The sequence below is a fragment of the Scaptodrosophila lebanonensis genome, unplaced genomic scaffold, assembly GCF_003285725.1.
Source record: "Scaptodrosophila lebanonensis strain 11010-0011.00,11010-0021.00 unplaced genomic scaffold, SlebRS2 tig00001412-arrow-pilon, whole genome shotgun sequence".
In the NCBI taxonomy this organism is placed as follows: domain Eukaryota; kingdom Metazoa; phylum Arthropoda; class Insecta; order Diptera; family Drosophilidae; genus Scaptodrosophila; species Scaptodrosophila lebanonensis.
The window spans coordinates 7,267,184-7,286,205 of NW_022060739.1; the positions used below are offsets into that span (position 1 = coordinate 7,267,184).

Below are 19,022 nucleotides of genomic sequence, written 5' to 3' on the forward strand. Positions count from 1 at the left end.
CAATATACGATTGTCCGTGTCCAATCAATTGCAAAATGAAAATCGTTATGAATTTCGCAAACGAATGCTTTCATTTAACAAAAAATTAAAAAAAATGAATAAATAAACCTGATATATGGCTTATACGATAATTGACTTTCTGTAGCGATAGAGGCACTGGTTTTACAGTTTTATGGCCACTACACAGTAATTAAAAACTTTACAGTTTAAGAGCACTGCAAACTTGTTGATGGTTTTAGAAGCACAAAGCACACCATTTGCAATGCGGGTCGTTACAGTTTTGTGTAGCTGTTTTAAAGTCGCTGCTTAGAAACGCTTTAAGCCACTTCTTTAGACTTAATGCTAAGCAAAAAATTTGTAATTACATTTAATATATAAAAGCCACTACAAAAGTCATTTTATACAATGAAATGTTTTACGTTCACTGCTTGAAACGCTGTTTGAAGGCCACTCTAGAATCAATGCCTTAGAATTATATTTAATTGAATTGCAAAGGGAACTTACAATAAAAGAACGATGCAGGTCTTCTTTAAATGAAAAACTTTACTTCTTTCTCAAGTTATTATTTAATCTATTGCATACAAATATGTATGTCTCTTTAAAAGTGCAATGCTTCATTTATCACGCAGGCTTTCTCAGTTTAAGAGTAACGGTTTTAGAGTCACTATTCAGAAACACGGTTTGAGAGCCACTCTAGAGTACATTGCAACTCCATTTAATTTGTTAATAAAAGCCAGTTTTTTTGACTTAACTCGTTTTTTGGGCACTTTCCAGTTATATGAAACACTCAACTTTTTTATAAAATGTTTATTTCGATTTTTGTTTGTTTATTCCATACAAATATGTATGTTCCTTAAACAGCTTATAGAAAATACACATTCATTAAATCTCTGGTCAACAATTCACATAACTAAAATAAAATCTGCTGGTGTGTGAAGAGAGTATTCGTAAAATACATTGTATACGCAGTTGCACCCCTAACTTATAAATCTTTGGCACTGAAATACACAAAGTACTCGCATATGGTACTGGGAGCTGTATGCAATAAACATAAACTAGGACTACATTTAACTAGGCACTGGTTGTCTAAGACTAAGTCAAGGCAATGGTGTCCGAGATGGCTAACTAGGACGGCACTCAACGCTTATTTAACAACTAATGGCAGGAGACTGGCCGACTGTTAGTCCTGCTTCATGTCCTCGCTTATTGCCGTCGAGACTGTGGCCACACTCTCATCGGTTTGCGATTTTGGCACTATCTGTGCCTTCCGATTACCCGTCAGTAGTGGGGAGTTGTCCGGTGTACCGCAGGCGCTCTTCTCACACACCAGCGTCGAGGCCTTGGACTTTAGTTCCTCGGCGCTGGAGAATTGCGAACGACTCTTGTACTGTCCATTGCTCTTGCGCTGAGTTTTCAGATCGTATCGCCGGCTCTTGCACCACAACTGCTGCACCGGTGTCCAGCACATCAAAATGAGGCCGATGGCAAAGCAGAAGCCGGCAAAGATTTGGCCGGCCAGCAACATCATCGGCAGCAGCTTCAGTTGATCCGCCAGTTCCGGCGTAATGCGCACCTTCTGCTCGAACCAAATGAGCGGAAAGAATGTGCGCGGAATGTTCTCATACATGCTGAGCCCGTCGATGGGATCGACAAGCATGTTCACCTGAAACCGTGCCGCCACCTCCAGTGCGATGCCCGTGCGTGGTTCCAGCACCATGTAGAATTCGTGATCACGCTGATTGGGCGACAAACCCTCCACCTGATCCAAATAGTATTGATCGGCATTGTAAAAATGCGGATACGACATAAATACGGGCGAATCAAAGCGGCACGACGTAATGTTCATTACACCCGAAGGCACGCACTCGCCGCCGCAAAAGCACAGATTTTCAGGATATTCCGTACCTATAGGTGACATAGGAGTATGTTCAAAAGTTGTGAGAAGAGATCGAAGTGATTTCAATGCGTACCATTATCCACCGATCGTGGTCCACCGGCATATTTATAGCCTTGCACACCCTCTATTTCCAGCGTTTCCACATAGTCCAAAGGCACCGTGCGACACATATCGGGCGTGAAGAGTCCCACACTGCCACCCACTTGCAGGTTTTGAGGCTGAAACTCTCCGGCCGAGCCATTCGTCATGCCACAATAGGAGTCGAAGAAGCCCGTATGCTCCTTATAGTTCCACGTATGCATCTGACCCAGCTTGGCGAACTCATCCGCACCCGTATAGACATTGAAGACGCCCGTCAAATCTGCGCTGCCATTTCGCGTATAGAACCAACCGAACTTATCGAAAGGCACCTGCACTTCATCCCCAAAAATGGGCATGGCACGCGCCATGTCGATCATAGCATCATTGTAGCCCGTGAAGAGCAACTCATCGACGGATTTTATCACATATATTTCCTGGCCATATAGCTGGAGGCCCACATTCACCATGCCCCGACGCACTGAGTTCCATTGCTTGGCCTTGGCAGCTGCGGACTGGAAAAGGTTATGGGATTATTAATAACAAATCGGGAAAAATAAAAATTAAGCTCTAGCTGGAATTTACACAATTGTAAGTAGTACGCTGTATATTATAGATGTTGTATAACTCATCAACAATCGAAATAATTAATGGTTCCACTTTACTACGAGACTACATGATCAGCAGACGAAATAAATGATCTTATCAAAGCAAGAAGCAAGAAGGAAACTTCTCCGACCATATAAAGCATATACATTCTTAAACAGCATGATGAGAGAAATTACAAAGCTGCATTAATTAAGTTTGCATACGTATTTTATTTTTATTTAAATAATTGAGACTTGTGATATTGAAAAAATCAAAATAATTTTGATTTGTAATTAAAATTTTGAGACAATCTGTATTTTCTAGTTGACATCTCCATATAATATAAAACTCATCTTGAATTTCATAAAAATGTCTAACTTATAAATGAAGAACAAATAACTTTGCCTTTATTTTTTCTAAAATAGTTTCTTTCTAATTTATTTTTTTCTAAAAATATTCTTTCTGATTGAAGAACAAATAACTTTGCCTTTATTTTTTCTAAAATAGTTTCTTTCTCATTTATTTTATTCTAAAAATAATATTATTTCTGAGTGTGTGACGGAAAGGCTCGTTAGTTAGTTAGGAAAAGCTTGTTAGTTCTTTCTCATGATTAATATTTATGATATAATAAATTCTATTTATAATAAATTTGAAAGTTGTACCCGACCTTGGGCTTTCAAAATAAGTATGTACATTACTCACCAAAGCCACAGCATTGAGCGTTACAATCTGATCATCCAGAGATCCCACACTGCCCGCCTCATCAAAGTAGAAGAAGCTACGCTTGCGATAAGTGACTGAGGCATTGGCTGGATGCCAACTAATGTTGACCTTATCTGGGTTCTCGATGAAACGATAAGGGCCCAACTGCTCCAGTATGGGTTTGCTGGTCTCATTTCCAAAATCCTCGGCGTTCGTCCAATTGTATAAATAAATATCGAGCTTAAGCTCTAGGGGCGGCGTCTTCCAGTTCTCAAAGACGTGTGAGTCCGGTCGCAGCGTCATTTCCTGTGAAAATTAACGAACTTTAATTGAAAACTCTCGGCTAAGCACCCAAGTGTTCAAACCTTGACAGCAGATTGTGCCCACAATTGAAGAGGGCGATGGCGGCGTCTTTTGTGGCATTAGTTTAATTACAAATCCAAATGCCGCACGCCTCCCTCCCTGCAACAATGGTGCAAGTGCAATGCAGCTGAGGCCTGAGGCCTAACAACTGTTGCCATGCCACAATGTGCACGTGCAAGGCTTAATAAATTTGAATTACCTTTTGCATGATCCAATTGAATATGTCCTCCCAGAACATGCCGCACAGTATGCCAAATAGGCTGAGGCAAAAGCCAAATATGCCTATAATTAATTTTCGATTGTTGCGCTGACGCCATAATTTGTTGTTCTGCTGTGTGGGCATTATTATTGGCTCTGTACGATGAGGGAGTGAGTATATTATGGCTGTTGGCTATCTATGATGAGAGATGAAAGTAGAAACTGTTATGTGTATTATTCATTTAATCATACGTTGTAATGGAAACCGTATGATGCAGCTTAGGGCCTTATTACGCAGCTATAATTAGTAACATAATTGAGTTACTTTTCAATTCGCAGCAATAAATTCATTTTCTTGATCAATTCAGATAACAAATTTCACATGACACCCACACATATTTAGATTTAAAATGTATTGCATATTTTTAGGCTCAAAATATAATTTCGTTTGCAAACAATTTAACCAACAGATTTATATAAATTATAAATGTTGTTTTGTAATTAAGACTAAACACCTAGCTTAAGTTGTAGTTGTATTTTACTATGAGTTTAATTTAAGTTATAAACATAACAGTATAATTAAAAAAAGAAAAAACAATTTAATTCAATTAATCAATTGATTACTCCCGTTACTTTCTCATTTCAACGCTCTCTCAAAATGTTGATGCCTTTCGAATAGTGCTCCTTATCTAACTCCTTAAGTTTGGAAATTGCTAAAAGTCGCTGGGCAGCAATTTGTTGTCCAATTTAAGCAATTTTTCCATTTTCCGATTCGGATTTTGCACAGAATTTTGATGTAAAATAAACGGTTTCTTCATTAATAATGTTTAATAATCCAATAATGACACATACTGGACTACTCCACGAATTTTAAAAATAAAATAATATTCTTAAGAGTTTATTAAATGCTTAAATTCTGATGCCATCATCTATATCCTTATCTTTCCGGCTATCTCCAGAATCTCCAACCACTGACCACATAACTTGCTGGACTAGAGATTTCTCTTTTTATATTTCAATTTATTTTTAGTTTTATTATTTTAAGCTTTTAATTAATGCTAAGTTTCCTTTCTCCAATAAGTTTTTATTTAAAATGTATTATCATGACATTTTTGTGTGCTGGACTATGACATAACTAAATAAAACAACAACTATTTCGCTTGAAATAAATCGTAACTTTTTTAATTATATAATTCAATTATTTTATATTTAATCATCATGTAGTAGTAGTCTGCGGTAATTAAAACCATTTCAAATTATGAAAAAGATAATTAAGAAAACATAACAGAAAAATAACAATTTCAAAACAGAATCAAATTGTATAAAATTTATTATATTTTTAGCACAGCTCATTAATCAGACAACGATATGCGTAATTAGAGGCAGGCAGTAAGGGGAGGCGAGAGAGAGAGAAAGAGAGAGAGAGAGAATAAAACAAAACTGGAGAAAAAATGTGGCCAGTAATTTGGTTCTTGGGCTCATTGCAGAGGGACCATTAAGGAAGTTGAAGTCTTGTAATATAAAAAGAGATTGGTATTCAAATGCAGCGTGCGGAAGGAAACGCGATGTAAATGCTACCTAATGCCAGATGCATCAATATTATCAAACTTTTCGATGATATCATTGAACATGACCCATCTATTTCATAGGAACGAACGATTGTATCAACTAGATCATAATTGCTTTCAGCATCAATAAACGGTCGACGCTTTATTGAACGGCAATAGGCAGGTAAAAAAATTTGTTGTACGGCTTATCAATAAACATTTACATACTACTTACAAATACAAATTGGAAGTATGTCTCATACAATAAAATTCAAGCAAACACATACAGACATATCGCGTGTACTATGTGGATAGTTATATGCATATAGGAAAACGTGACTTTTAATTGTTTTCAATACTCATGTAGGCTAATTGAAACTAAGCCATATCGGTGATTATTATAACACTCCATATAACACTCTCAATTAGCGCACATGCAAGCAAACTATATGTTATCTGTGTATCTGATACAAACGACTTATATTATACAGCCACGCCCACTCTTTGAGCTAATATTCTCACAGCAGTGTTATGTAGTTCGGCTTAAAATTGCTCAGCCTTATGATAATAAATTCATATAGAGTTCAAGGGCTGATACGGCTGTAACGCTGCCCATCAATCGCTGATTGATAACCGTACTTTGAACTTGATATGTCGCTTAACTTGGTCTAGGTGAAGAGACCCGTGAAGAGCAGATAGGAGCGATAGCCAGCAATGAGGAAAAGTATTTAAAATGTATTTTAAACACACCTACTAGGTTCTACACAGTGGAGACGGAGTGCCCCGAAACAATTACTTGTATTTAAAACAATTTCTAGTGATCGCGTGTCCATCTATTTGTGAGTGCAAAAATGTCGGTACAAAAGAGTCTGTGAGCGCACGCTATATACTATAACATATCGCAGTGATATATAGCATAATTGAGTCTATCAATTGACCCCACATGAGCTGTGCCACGACAGTGTGGGTCTTTGACACTTCTTCGTGCTTTATTTATGAATACAAGTGCTATACTTGTATGTCCCCACACATACACTAAACGACATGCCTGTTGTTGCGTATAGATTGGCGTTTCAAAAATGTTTATTAAATTGATATGAGCTTTGTCTCTTTTGATGATGAATTGCCGTGTCTCGTGTGCCGGCAACATGGGCATGAGAATTGGCGGCATTTGCCGGCAACACAAAGAGACGCTCCGTCATTCGATCACTGTTGCTATTATTGCGGCCGATTTTTAAGTTCGAATGCCAAATAGGTGAACGTTCTAAGAATAGTGGTGGCAGGTGATCTTAAAGTTGGAAGACGCTGAGCAGAGGTTATGACATGCCTTCAATCATTTGTCTGTTTGACTATATGAACGCCTCGAAAGTATGCTTACTATAAACCCTAAGCTTTGTGTGAGGTTTCCTTGAATAAGTTTTTATATGGGCTTACTCTTTTGTTAGTTTGTCTGCTATAGACTCTGAAATTTTTGCGAGGATTTCTCTACACTCATACTTATATATAAAATTTATAATAATTTAGAAAGTAGTTAATTCTTTAAATTAATTTTTAGCAGAACAGTTTGATTCGTTCATCGGATGTCATGTAAGCTTTAGCTGCCTAATTATTAAAGAACGAATATTTGTATTGTTTTTCTCATTCACAGAAATTTGCATATATTTGAGAGACAAGTTGGACTTTGGCATTTACTAAAAATATACTAAATTCCAGCGTTAGTCAGAGCTTTTAATTGCAATCAAGAGCATTTTATACACTAGTGAACAAATAATAATGAAAGATATTCACATAACACTAATTGGTTTCAATTAAGCTTTATTTTTTCAATGTTCCATGACATTTTTGCGAAACAAAATTATTTTATTCATCGCAGAGAAGCTCGCTTTCATTGTTAACAGAGGGAGAGAATAAAAATAAATGAGAGCAGACACGTATAATATGATTATTTAATTAAGAATCTGACTTTCGTACCGACTGCTGATGCCCTCGTCCTTTTATTACAGTCTTATCACTTTATTCGAGTAAATAAGAGTATGTGTTTATATATAAGGTATGACAAAGGACAGTTGGCCAGTCCCCAAAAGGGGGCAATAGCAGCGAGCAGCAGAAGCCGATGGAGTCATGGAGGTTAACAGAGAAAGAGCAAAATAGTCGCAATTTGTAAGACAGTAACTGCTTTTGAAAAGAAAGAAGAAAGTAAGCGAACGTGCCTGAAGAATGAAAACGAAAGTAGCTCATTCCCAGAAAGTAAGTACAAGTGGTCGACAATGCAAGATCGAGAACGAAAAAGCACTCATAAATGATAGTAAAACAAATAATTTAAAGTGCAACAAAGTAAGAAAATAAACAAACTAAGTAAATAAATGATTACAAAATGTATTAAGGCGGCTAGTTAGCGAAAGTGTTTAGTTTTTTGATAAGTTGTTGAGACTTCTTACTCATAGTTTTATGGCTCTTCAGATAATAATAGAAAGGGCCCAAAAATCAACCAGACTTTGAGCCTACGGAAAAATAGTAATTATAAGTTGTATCTGACAAATAACAATAACAATAACAAAAATGTAGAAAAGGAACAAATTTATAGAAAAGAGGATCAGAAAACGGAGAAAGCTGTAGATCAAGCTGGCAAAAAATACATTAATTGTTGTAAGCTCGCTTTAAAAACCCCACCTTAGAGGAAGAATAGGGGGATAAGTAGAAGGTTTACTACAACATCTTTTAATTCATTTTTTGTTTTTTTCGTTTTAAATATTATTTATTTTTATTTATTTATTTATATTTGACTAAGAGCTTGCTACTCTACAAAATTATGTTAAAAGATGAAAAGTTAACTGAACTTCACATTTTGTTTACTAATTTCTGAAATCATTTCTACTTTTCTTTCCGTGTGGGAGACTACAAATACATATACAATTTTTAATATATACTTGATTAAGAGTTCGGGTAACAAATTCAAGCTAGCCCCATCATTTTATTTAAAAGTTAGGGTAACAAAATCAAGCTAGCCTCCTCATTTTATTTAAGTAGAATATTACTTGTATAATTATTTAAATCATGAAATAGTAATTTCTAATCTTTAACTTTGGATTTGTGAACATAAGTAGTTCACTATTTGTAAGAAAATGTTATGTTTGCAAAACTAATTCTTTTACACGTTTCCAGAACTAAATAAATATTCTTCTGTGCACTAAACTATAGTCGTTTCGATGCAAAAGACTTGCACACACTATATACAAGCATACTAAATAAATGCTATACTCAGATATATTCGAAGTGCTTTGGGAACAAAAAAAAAAAAAAACGCAATGACGCGTCTGGTTATTTATCGTTATCGCAGTTGTTGTGATGGGTGCAAGCCAATTGAACTTGCCTGCCTATTATCAACAATTTAAAGGGACTTTGACTACGGTCTACATTACATTACGTACATAACTTACTAAGAGATGACATCGACTGTTTTGAGGTCTCCAGCGAATGTTCAGGAAAGCTGATACTACTAAGTATATACTATACATTTACTCTCTATATCCATACATTTTTCGTACTCGTACGTATTTATTTGTTACATATGGCTGCTATTAAATAACACACTGCAATTTTTCAGACATATTAGAGACGATTACGAAGGCCTTTGTTACACTGTGAAGGTGCTATGACAATATCAATTAACCGCAAACAGGGCGATGAGCAACCGCAGTATCTTGGGCTTGAGATTTTTTGACGCCTCGTTATGCGCAGTTTTAGAAAAAACAGTTTATTTAATGAAAGCTTAGATCCAAGCGAATAAAACTTTTAAGGGTTGACTTGAAAGGAATTTAAAGTTTTGCTTAAATTTCTGTCGCATGATTTCTAATAAGTTCCTTAAGGGATACAAAATGGTCGATTCTTGAAAAATTATAAGATGCAATGCAGAACTCGTGATTACTTTAAAAAAAAGTCAAAAAAGTGAACGGATTTTGTCAAAAATCAGCCATAATCTTGGGTGAAATTAATGGTATTGAAATTTAATTTGGATATATTAAATTTGAATACCATTAATCAACAATGTTAGGCATTTGAACAGAAAAATTGGGTCTGAGAAATGTGTGTTCTGGCTTAGTTCCGCACAACTTGACTTTCAACTATCAATATGTATTTATTTTTGTGATAAAAAAAATCTCAATTTTAAAATCAACCACTTCCCAGATGCACCTGATTTATTCCCCTTTCGTCGAATTGTATTTATGCACCCCTGAAAGGAAAGCACTATAATAACATCGAAGCCATTCAAAAAGCTCACACCACCATTTTGATGGCCGTTTTGAAGGACATCTTTTGTGTTGTGAATCTAAATATAACAGGAAAGCAAATAAAATTCACCTCAACGTGTCGGCTTCATTATTAGATATGCGCTTATAAATTTTCTTTTACAACTCTTTCTTGTTTTCAATCGTCAGCTTGTCTGGTCGGCACAGAAAAAAGTAAGCAGTTGGCTATTAGTTGGCCATTAAATATAAAAAGTGTTAACGTCTAGGTTCATCCTGCCTTGCAAAAGACCTCAATTATCAATCTGGAGGTATGGAGTATGGAGTCCAGATTTGGAAAGAGGTATGGGGTCCAGATTTGGGTCCAGAATGGCTGCAGCTTTGAACAACAAACCTATTCACTATCCCACAAACTCATCAAAACAGACCAGCCAGGCTGCTAGCACAATTTTAATAATCTGATTAAAAAGGCGGAGCTAAGCCCTCCTACCTAAGCATTATATGTGGCATATAATTTTTTAATAGAGTATTGCCTTGTGATTAAGTCTCTGAAGGTACGTCAACAGCTGGGTAATGGCCAATTCTCAAATAAATATCAACTTGTAATTAATTTCCTGCTTTAATAGTAGTTGAACCGGTAATTGTTATTCAAATAACATCGATGCATCAGCACTAGAAAATGGGCATTATACGATGCTGTAATATTTGATTGTTGAGGCAGTCATCGTTTTCAATTATTTACTCGTAAATTAGTATGTTGAATTATCAATTTATTAATGATTTTATTGTCATACGTGCTTCAGCAATTGACAATATTGAACGTGCAATTTTAGAGCCGCATAACAAGTATACGCCCCTTATTACCGTTCAATAGTGTCGATGGCGATATTTATAAATCGTCTGACAATGCAGCTACACGCAAATCCAATTACTAAGATGAGAAGTAAGAAACTACTTCTTAACAATTAAGTTATTCGAATAGGTATTCTATTCTACTTGTAAATGCATTGACGACGAGCTCATGTGTAAACATCCACAGTGAGAACAATTGGAATTTCGAGTTGTTGAAATGAATTGTTTCGCATAAATTGACAATAACTGCGAGCTTGGAAGTCACTTGACATAACATATAATTATTTAGAAGCTGTTGAGAGTATGAAGCCATCAACAACAACAACAACAACAACAACAACTACAACAACAATAGAGCCAAGAGATTGAAAGGGACGAATACTAAAAACCTGTTGCTCTATTCCATCAAGCTTCAAGGCATATTAATTTTATGCTCTTATGGAATAAAAATCAAATCGTGCTAATAGACTGAGCTGTGTGGGTGGGTGAGATTGCCTATCAAGTTACAATGGCATCCAACTGCAAGGCGAGCGGGCCTCTTTTTTCGATTGTTTTAAGTAAACATAATCCATGTAGGTATACACCCGATATAGATATGTACATACTCGTATGTTTGTGTTTATGAATGCCAATAGATTGTGCACGCATGGCTACTGTTATTGTTTGTTTTAAGGCGTACAAATGTAGGAAACACAAACAAGCGGCGTCGAGACTGCCAATCGATCGATTAACCAATTTATTTTTTATTCCACCAACAACAACAGCTCTTGTAATCTTAATACATAAGTCTGCTTGCGATTAAGAATTGTATATTGAATGCGTGCACTTAATACGGGCATTCCATATGAAAAATATTGTGACTGGTTGCCTGATTAGCAAAACAAATAATATGGTGTTCGCTCTAAGAAGAGTAAAGAAATGAAAACCTGAGAATATTAGTTACACACTTCAGAACAAGACAGCAATTAAATGAAACTAAAACATATTTGTCAAAAAAACTGCAGCTAATCATATTTGTTCTGCTCGATGAACCGAAGAATTTTAAATTATTAAATTAATAAATTGTACAATTAAATTAGTTAGCTAAGCGTTGCAAAGTAAAGCTTTAACAAATTGTGATGTTCAAACTTTTGCATTTATAAAAAGTATTTACAGACTATATTTTCAGTTTAAAAATGGAAAAAATAAATATAAAGAATGAACAGTTTTTTAAATATTTTATGAAGTTTTGGAGGACTTTGTTTAATTATTGAGTATAGAAAGTATCAAGATATATGTTTACAAGTTTTTTTCATTCACAGCTTTAAAAAACTATTTGTCAGTAAAGATTACAACAAAAGACACACACAATTTTACAAAACTGTTTTGCAGAAAAGCTGACAAATAAACGTAAATAAAGAATTCGTATTTTTCTTTAATTGAACACTTTTGTGTAACGCTTTTGTTGGAAATATTTAAATTTTATTATTTGCCATTTTTTGTAAAGCTTTCATTTTGAATATTTGCAGTCGAAGAAATGGTTTGAATATCTCAGCCGAAATGGGGAATATTTTCAACTATAATTTTTTTCAGTTGTTGCTTGATTTGTTTGATCGAGCAGGCAGAAGCTAAAGTTTTCAATTAAAAGCACATTTTCTGCTTTATTTTTGCAAAAGAGAAATCAGTTTTTGCGGTTTTAGCTGAGCGTATTTCTTGCCATGTACTTGTGTAGTATAAAGAAATAAGGAGATTTAAAAACTCGTGCAACTGAATTTGAAGTTTGGGGGATTTATTTGTGAATAAAGGTTGTATTATGTCAGCTAATTGACATAAGTAATGAGTTTGGCTATGTTTGGAGAATTGTTCAAAAAGTTTGTAAAATTATTGACTCGTATTTCTTATATCGCATTAAATAGGTGCATATTATTAACTCGAAAATCTATATAAATTTCACACAAATTGTAAGCACTTTTAGCAAATTTTCTTTGTTTCACTGCATTTAATTTTAAAGTATTTTATTGAGTTAGAATTCCTATTATTGCTTATGATTTTTCAATTGAAAGATAACTGCTTGAATTACAAACGATTTCTTCTCTGAACTCACAGACTGGCTTTATTATTGTATGCTACTCCTGTGAGATCAGGATATATGCACTGATTGGATAATAAGGCGTAGCCTTCTCTACAAAATCCGTAACGCGACACTTTTCTGAAATTCCCGTTGTACGCGCAACGAGCAAAATAATTTGCGTGTGTACCGTTACTCGCCAAAGCTCGATTACGACTGTGACGAGCGGACTGGCTGGCTGAATGAGCAGCCGCCGCCGCTGCTGCCTTTGCCGATGCCTGTCTGCCGGCTGACGCTACGGCGTTTGTTCTTACTACATTCATACATATATGTACATATATACACATATGCACATACATACACATATGTACATATACATATATGGATGTACTTGTACATGTATGTATACACACATATTTTAGTTATGGAATGTAAGACGAGCGGGCGGAAAATCTGAATATGAAAATGCCACAATAAGCTTGTGTCTGCCTCTGTGTGAGTGTGTGTGTGTGTGTGTGTCTGTGTTTGTTTGCATTAATTTGCGCTTTAATTTTGTGTGTTTTTGCGGTAAAGTGTGTATAAAGAAGAGAGGGAGAGAGAGACACCCACACCCACACAGAGAGACTCCAAATGATGATGATTGTCATTGAAATTTGAATTAAACTAAATGCTTGTGATATGGCCGAGCAGTGCTTCCAAAACTGTGCAATGCCTTACACACACACATGCATGTGTTTGTGTTTGTATTTGTATTTGCATGTATATGTATGTCAGACAGAGCGCAGTTTAAATCTTAAACAAAACTGATTAAACACACAACACATTTGCAATTGACGCCACTACTTTCTTGTTGTTGTTGTTGTTGTTGCTCTTGTAACTGACTGACTGTCTGACTGACGGACTGACAATCTGGATCACTTGTTACAAAGCACTTACATATGTACTTATTATCAGCAGCGCGACGACACGATGGCGTGCAAAAACTGATTTATTTATGCTAAGTATGTAACATTCATCGCGATTGCATTTCACATTTTAAAGGTGCATATGGATGTACTTGCACTTATACTCGTATTTAAACAAAATAATAAATAAAAAAATAATAAAAAGGCGCTGCTGATAACGATTTAGCGCTTGTCGGCTTATCAAGACAGCTAATCGAAGTGGTTAACAAGTTGCGCGAGCATTTGGAACAATCAAACGCAGCGGTGTAGCCAAACAAATGACAATAATACCTAACCATACAACTATATAGTACATAGTATGTATGTAAATATCTGATATAAATAGCGTCAATTTTTTGCACATCGCAAACACATTTGAAGCGTACAATAAATATTTAGTAGAACTTATCGTCCAAATCACCACCCACGGCGCAGTGGCTGAGGCAATAAAACAATAAAATGTCGTTGCACTGAGGCGAAAATGCTTCTAGTTTTCGTGCCCATGCGGCTTATTGGATTATGAGTGTGTTCCATTTGTGTGTGTGTGCGTGCGTGTGTGTGTGTGTGTGTGTGTATGGATTAGTGGTGGTAATACTGACGCCTACAACTGAACGTTAGCAGATTATGTTGCATTCGTAATTGGGTCGCGGAAATTGGAGCACTTAGTCTGTTTGCGTTTCAAATCGAATACGTTACTGTCTCTCGGATCAGTGTTGAACAATGCACGCACGAAATCGATAGCAGGTGTACGAACGTCTCCCACGCACCTCATAACAATGGCGTTGTCAGAGCATGGCTGAGCTGCCAGATGTGGCAATAAAGACTATTATGTTTATGCAAATAACAGTAACAGTAGTTTGGAACCTCAAATGGCAACTTTTCACGCTTTTATGTTCGCTCAAGAATAACATTCAAAGCTCAAAACTTTAAATTGATCGTGTTGTGCAAAATAAGAGTATTTCTCTAATTGATTTCAGTAACAGAGTGTGAAGAAATTCTTCCTCTCTTGATATAATTACTCTATTTTAAAATTTTAAGCTTTTCAGCTCATCTATTTCGACCCTAATTAATTTTAAAGTGGGTCTAATTGAGCATGGCCTAGTTTATGTGAAACTATCTACATTATCAGAATGTTTTTTTAAAATTAGGCAGAATATTGCATTACGTTTGAATTTCGAAAAACTTTCTGGTACAAAAGAATTGATAAAGCTTCTCAGATATTTGTGAAATACATACCAATTTTAATAAAAAGATAATGTAATCAACAATCAGGACGAAAACATTATGAAATTTGCTTCCCTAATCGCATGAGGGCAAGGCCAGGCATTGTGCGCTTGAGCTGGGTAGAAACTTTTAAAATGTAATTTATAATAATTGCTGTCTTTATAGTCAGTGACTATTAGTCACCCATTGTTTTCTCAAAGAACTTAGAACTGCAGATATGAGATGTGACGATGAAACATACGTGTACAGTAAAAAGAATCCTTATATCGAGACAACCATTTCGAATGCAACTGAAAAACAAGCCAAAAGGACAAATACTATATTCTTAAAATAGTTTAAAAAAAGTGATTATAAAACGTCTGGCTGGAAAGGGAAATAAGACCGTTTTCTACATTACAACAAAAAGGACTATCATGTCAAGTTGTTGTCAGTTTTCAATGAGAAGACAGCTTACAAAACTATGAAGATGATCCAACATAAGTGCTTATAATACGAATAAGAATGTATGTAGACTTCCTAAAAAGGGCCGACTGGATTTCAATTATTCCACAGCTACTTAAGTGGCCTCGCATCCAATACTAACTTTAACTAACCTTAATTAAAAAGATGGACTAAAAAAATTTTAAATTATATTAAAAACCCATACAAATTTGTTTATTAGTTCCTTGTAGTTTGTTTATAATTGTATCTGCATTTCGCTGACGAATTGCAGAAAAATTTCGAAACGCCTGACATTTCTCACTACTATTTATTGTATGTATGATAAAAAGCAGTCAACCGGAAGGCATGGTATACATATATACGTACATATACAAGTATATTTGTATCTAAATTAATTTAGAAAAAAATCATGTGTTGTATTAGCCTCGCCAGATTCCTCCATGTGGTGTGTCGCGCGGAATTGAATCAGAATAATTAGATAGCAGGTTGCAGCGCCAGTGATCTGTATTGAATGAGCACTTTTAATTCTTTAGCCATATAGTTGTATTGATTGTTTGCTACTCACAGTGAAAATAAGCGTACGATCCAAGCGGAAGAGACCCGCAGCTGTGAAGTTCACCCGACGATGGGATAATTGCAAGGATAGGCGAAACAGGCGATCCCTCAACTCTGGCTCATCGGTTATATTCAAAATCTTGTGCACTATGGCGGCACTATGGCTGCTCTCCTTGATCGTTCTGCCACTGGCCTCCACAATCAGAAATATGATGACGACATACCACAGCATCTGCTGTAGAAAGAAAGCAAAAAACTCGTCCGCCTCAAACACTTCCAGCCGCTTTGGATTCAGAAGCACTTCCAGTATATAGAAATCGTCGAAAAGGATGAACAAAAAGGAAATGGCTATAATCGCCAGCAGTGGATATGTGAAATACTCCTCGATCTTGTGGCAAATATCGCAGAGCAGATTGTGTATATTGGAGACCTGCTTTATGGCATATTCCGGATTCTGGCGTATAATCGATGTGACACTATAGCGCTGCATGGGCATGCTGATGAAGCTGCGGACACGGTGCACATATCGTTCATTGACCACCGAATGCATCGGCGATAATTCCAGGGAGCTGCGTTGTTCAATATGAGCATCGAGCACATCCTGTAAGATCTGCAAAATTGCAGATATATATAATAAAGAAATATACTTGTAATCCATATGTTACATCAACTAAAAACAATTAGCAGCGAAACTTTAGAGTTAAGATTCAAGCAGACTTAAAAAACATTATCTAAATTAACATTACCTAAAACTTAATATTAACCACGCACTTAGTTTAGTAGGCAAAATAAAATTAAGAATAAAACTGATTTGACAAAATTAAAAATATTTATAATAATTATAAAGATTAATAAAAATGTTTATTGTTGAAAATAAAATTAATAATAAGAAAATAACCTAATAATAAGCTCAATATAATTAAATTTGTAATGACTAGCGTAATAATTTAAAAGTAATCCAATACTTGTAACGCTAGGAGACGGCTTATAAATAAATAAATATTCTTGACTGCACTTTATTTTGTATTCTTCACTAACAAAGATAAATTTTGTCTGAATAGAGCAGACCATTATACCATTTATTCTTTATATGAAAAATAGAGTTGCTGTTGATCAAAATATCAGTTAGCATTAATAACATTCTGGATCGTTTAGTCTTTTTTATACCTGTACTCAAAGGGTAAAAGGGCATAAGAGAAGGGCAGTCCCCGCATAGTGTATATATTCCTGATCAGCATGACAGGACGAGTCAATATACAAATGTTCGTCTGTCCGTACGTCTGTCTGTATGAACGCATAAATTCCAGAAAGTATAATAGCTATAATAACCAAACCTGGTATGCAGATTCTCCAAAGCTCTAGGATGGACTAGTTTGTGTTTTTTCTGATGCACGCCTCCACTTATCTTTTATAAGTCATTTCCATAACTCCGCTAATTCTTGGAATTTTTTACATTCCTATGTGTGCGTGTAAACAGTTTAATTCTTCAGTTAGTACTAGCGATAAGTGTTATCTCTGCCCAAGCTTTGCCTGCAGCTGCTTTTGTTGTTGTTGCTGCTTTGGCTTAACTGTGTACTGCAGACATACACACACAGATACACGCAGAGATACACAGGACATTAAGAATTGATCGTGCTTGATTCTAGCATTCCATTCCCATTTCTCAATACATATCTGTTCCAAATTGTGAAAAGAAACCACAACTTCTTGACTCGTAATACCACGTAATACTTACCTCGTTCAGCATGCCGAACCGGCTCTTGGCCAAATGCGTGGTGCACAGAAACTTGAAGACCATGAAGCTGATGTTAATGTGTGGCAAAGCAAAGGTGGTAAAGGTCACAAATGAGGGCGATATCATGGCACTGAGCAGGAGGCAATAGCTCACACACAAATAGACGACATTGAAGAGCAGCATGCCCAGCGAGATGAGGAAGCTGAAGAGTAGGATGCGACGATAGTTCAACTTCATGCCGAGCCGCACGAAAATCTCATCCACAACAATGTTATTCTGTATAATGTTCACAAGGCGCTGGCGCTTGAATAATGCAAAGCCAAAGATCGTGGACATGGCTATGATGCCCGTCAGCCGGAGAGTTCCATCGCCCAGCTTGGTGATGTTCGTTTGAAAGAAATAGCCGATAATCGAGTCTCCCTCGCAGACGGACATGGCGAAGCACAGCACAAAGAACAGGAAATGGACAATGCCGGCGACAAACGAGAAAACCGATGTATGCACCTCCTTGTCCGAGTTCAAACGAAATGGAGCCAGACCCAGGAGCGAGATGTAGGTCAGAGGACGTAACGACTGAAAAACATTATCCGCCTGGGAGATGCGTTCCCACAGCTTGAGAGCCATACTGCTGGGGTTCCTTTGCTGCTTCGTGGTCAAGGTTAAAACGGAAAACGTCTGCTCGACTCGTGTGCTCTCACGCAACTGGCAACGGAAGTGGACTCCAGTGACGCCCCTAGCCGACTGGTTCGTATATCAAAATCGTTGAGGCGCAATAAAATGGAGACGGTTGTAAACGGCAGTCGAACACACCTTCACACACTTGCCGCAAATGGTGGCAGCATAATACACAAATATCAATAGCAGCAAATATTTAATTAAGCTTAAGGCCCGCGGCAAGGTCATCAGCGAAAGTGTGGCCCCCGAACCACCGAGACTCGCAATTCCCGCTAAGTGAGCAATTGTTGTGAGGATACAGTTAATAGGTACGTGGATAAGTGTGTGATGTACGGCTACTAACAGAGCTGAAGCTCTCAATGGGTGTCCAGTACGAACCTGACACCTGTTGTATATCCTGCGAGAGTGCCCGTACCCGTGCCACTGCCTTTTGCTTGCATTTCATCACAATCAGCAAACAATTTAAGTTGAGCTAAAGAGCTTGACGCCCACACGCGAGGTCCTTGACAACGCAATGGCTTAAAAAGAAACGTTAAAAAATATATATATTAAAGCACAGTGTAGCCAATAAAAGTTTTCCTGGTAACACTAATCAGTTGTCGGGGATACCAGCTAAGTAGCTATTGATCCATCGAAAAAATATAAACTTGGCATTTATCTATATTTTATATCTTGCGAGATAATTGTGTTCATACAGACAGACACATGAACAGATGACTAGTCGCCTGAGTTGATTAACATTATAAAACCAGTCGTATTTTAATATTATTATCGAAAAAATATAAACTTGACCTTTATCTATCTTCTATATCTTGCGAGATAAATGTGTTCGTACAGCACTGATGATTAGTCGGCTAAGATGATTAACATTATAAAACCAGTCGTTTATATTAAAAAATTGTTTCATATTTGTATTTAATTAAATATAAATA

At 36.3% G+C, this 19,022-nt stretch overlaps 2 protein-coding genes across 2 annotated transcripts; both read right to left on the reverse strand.

Moving 5' to 3' along the window:
• Positions 1-792: 792 nt before the first annotated feature.
• LOC115631242 (protein peste) lies at positions 793-12,702 on the reverse strand. Its single transcript, XM_030527952.1, has 5 exons — positions 12,553-12,702; positions 3,828-4,023; positions 3,266-3,571; positions 1,971-2,490; positions 793-1,905 (listed from the first exon to the last, which is right to left on the reverse strand). Exons 2-5 carry the CDS (start codon positions 3,969-3,971, stop codon positions 1,181-1,183), a joined length of 1,695 nt encoding a protein of 564 aa, XP_030383812.1. The 5' UTR covers positions 3,972-4,023; positions 12,553-12,702; the 3' UTR covers positions 793-1,180.
• Positions 12,703-15,516: 2,814 nt separating this feature from the next.
• LOC115631283 (putative gustatory receptor 28a) lies at positions 15,517-18,039 on the reverse strand. Its single transcript, XM_030527996.1, has 3 exons — positions 17,416-18,039; positions 15,691-16,290; positions 15,517-15,627 (listed from the first exon to the last, which is right to left on the reverse strand). The coding sequence occupies exons 1-3, from the start codon at positions 18,037-18,039 to the stop codon at positions 15,517-15,519; spliced, it is 1,335 nt and encodes a 444-aa protein (XP_030383856.1).
• Positions 18,040-19,022: the final 983 nt, after the last annotated feature.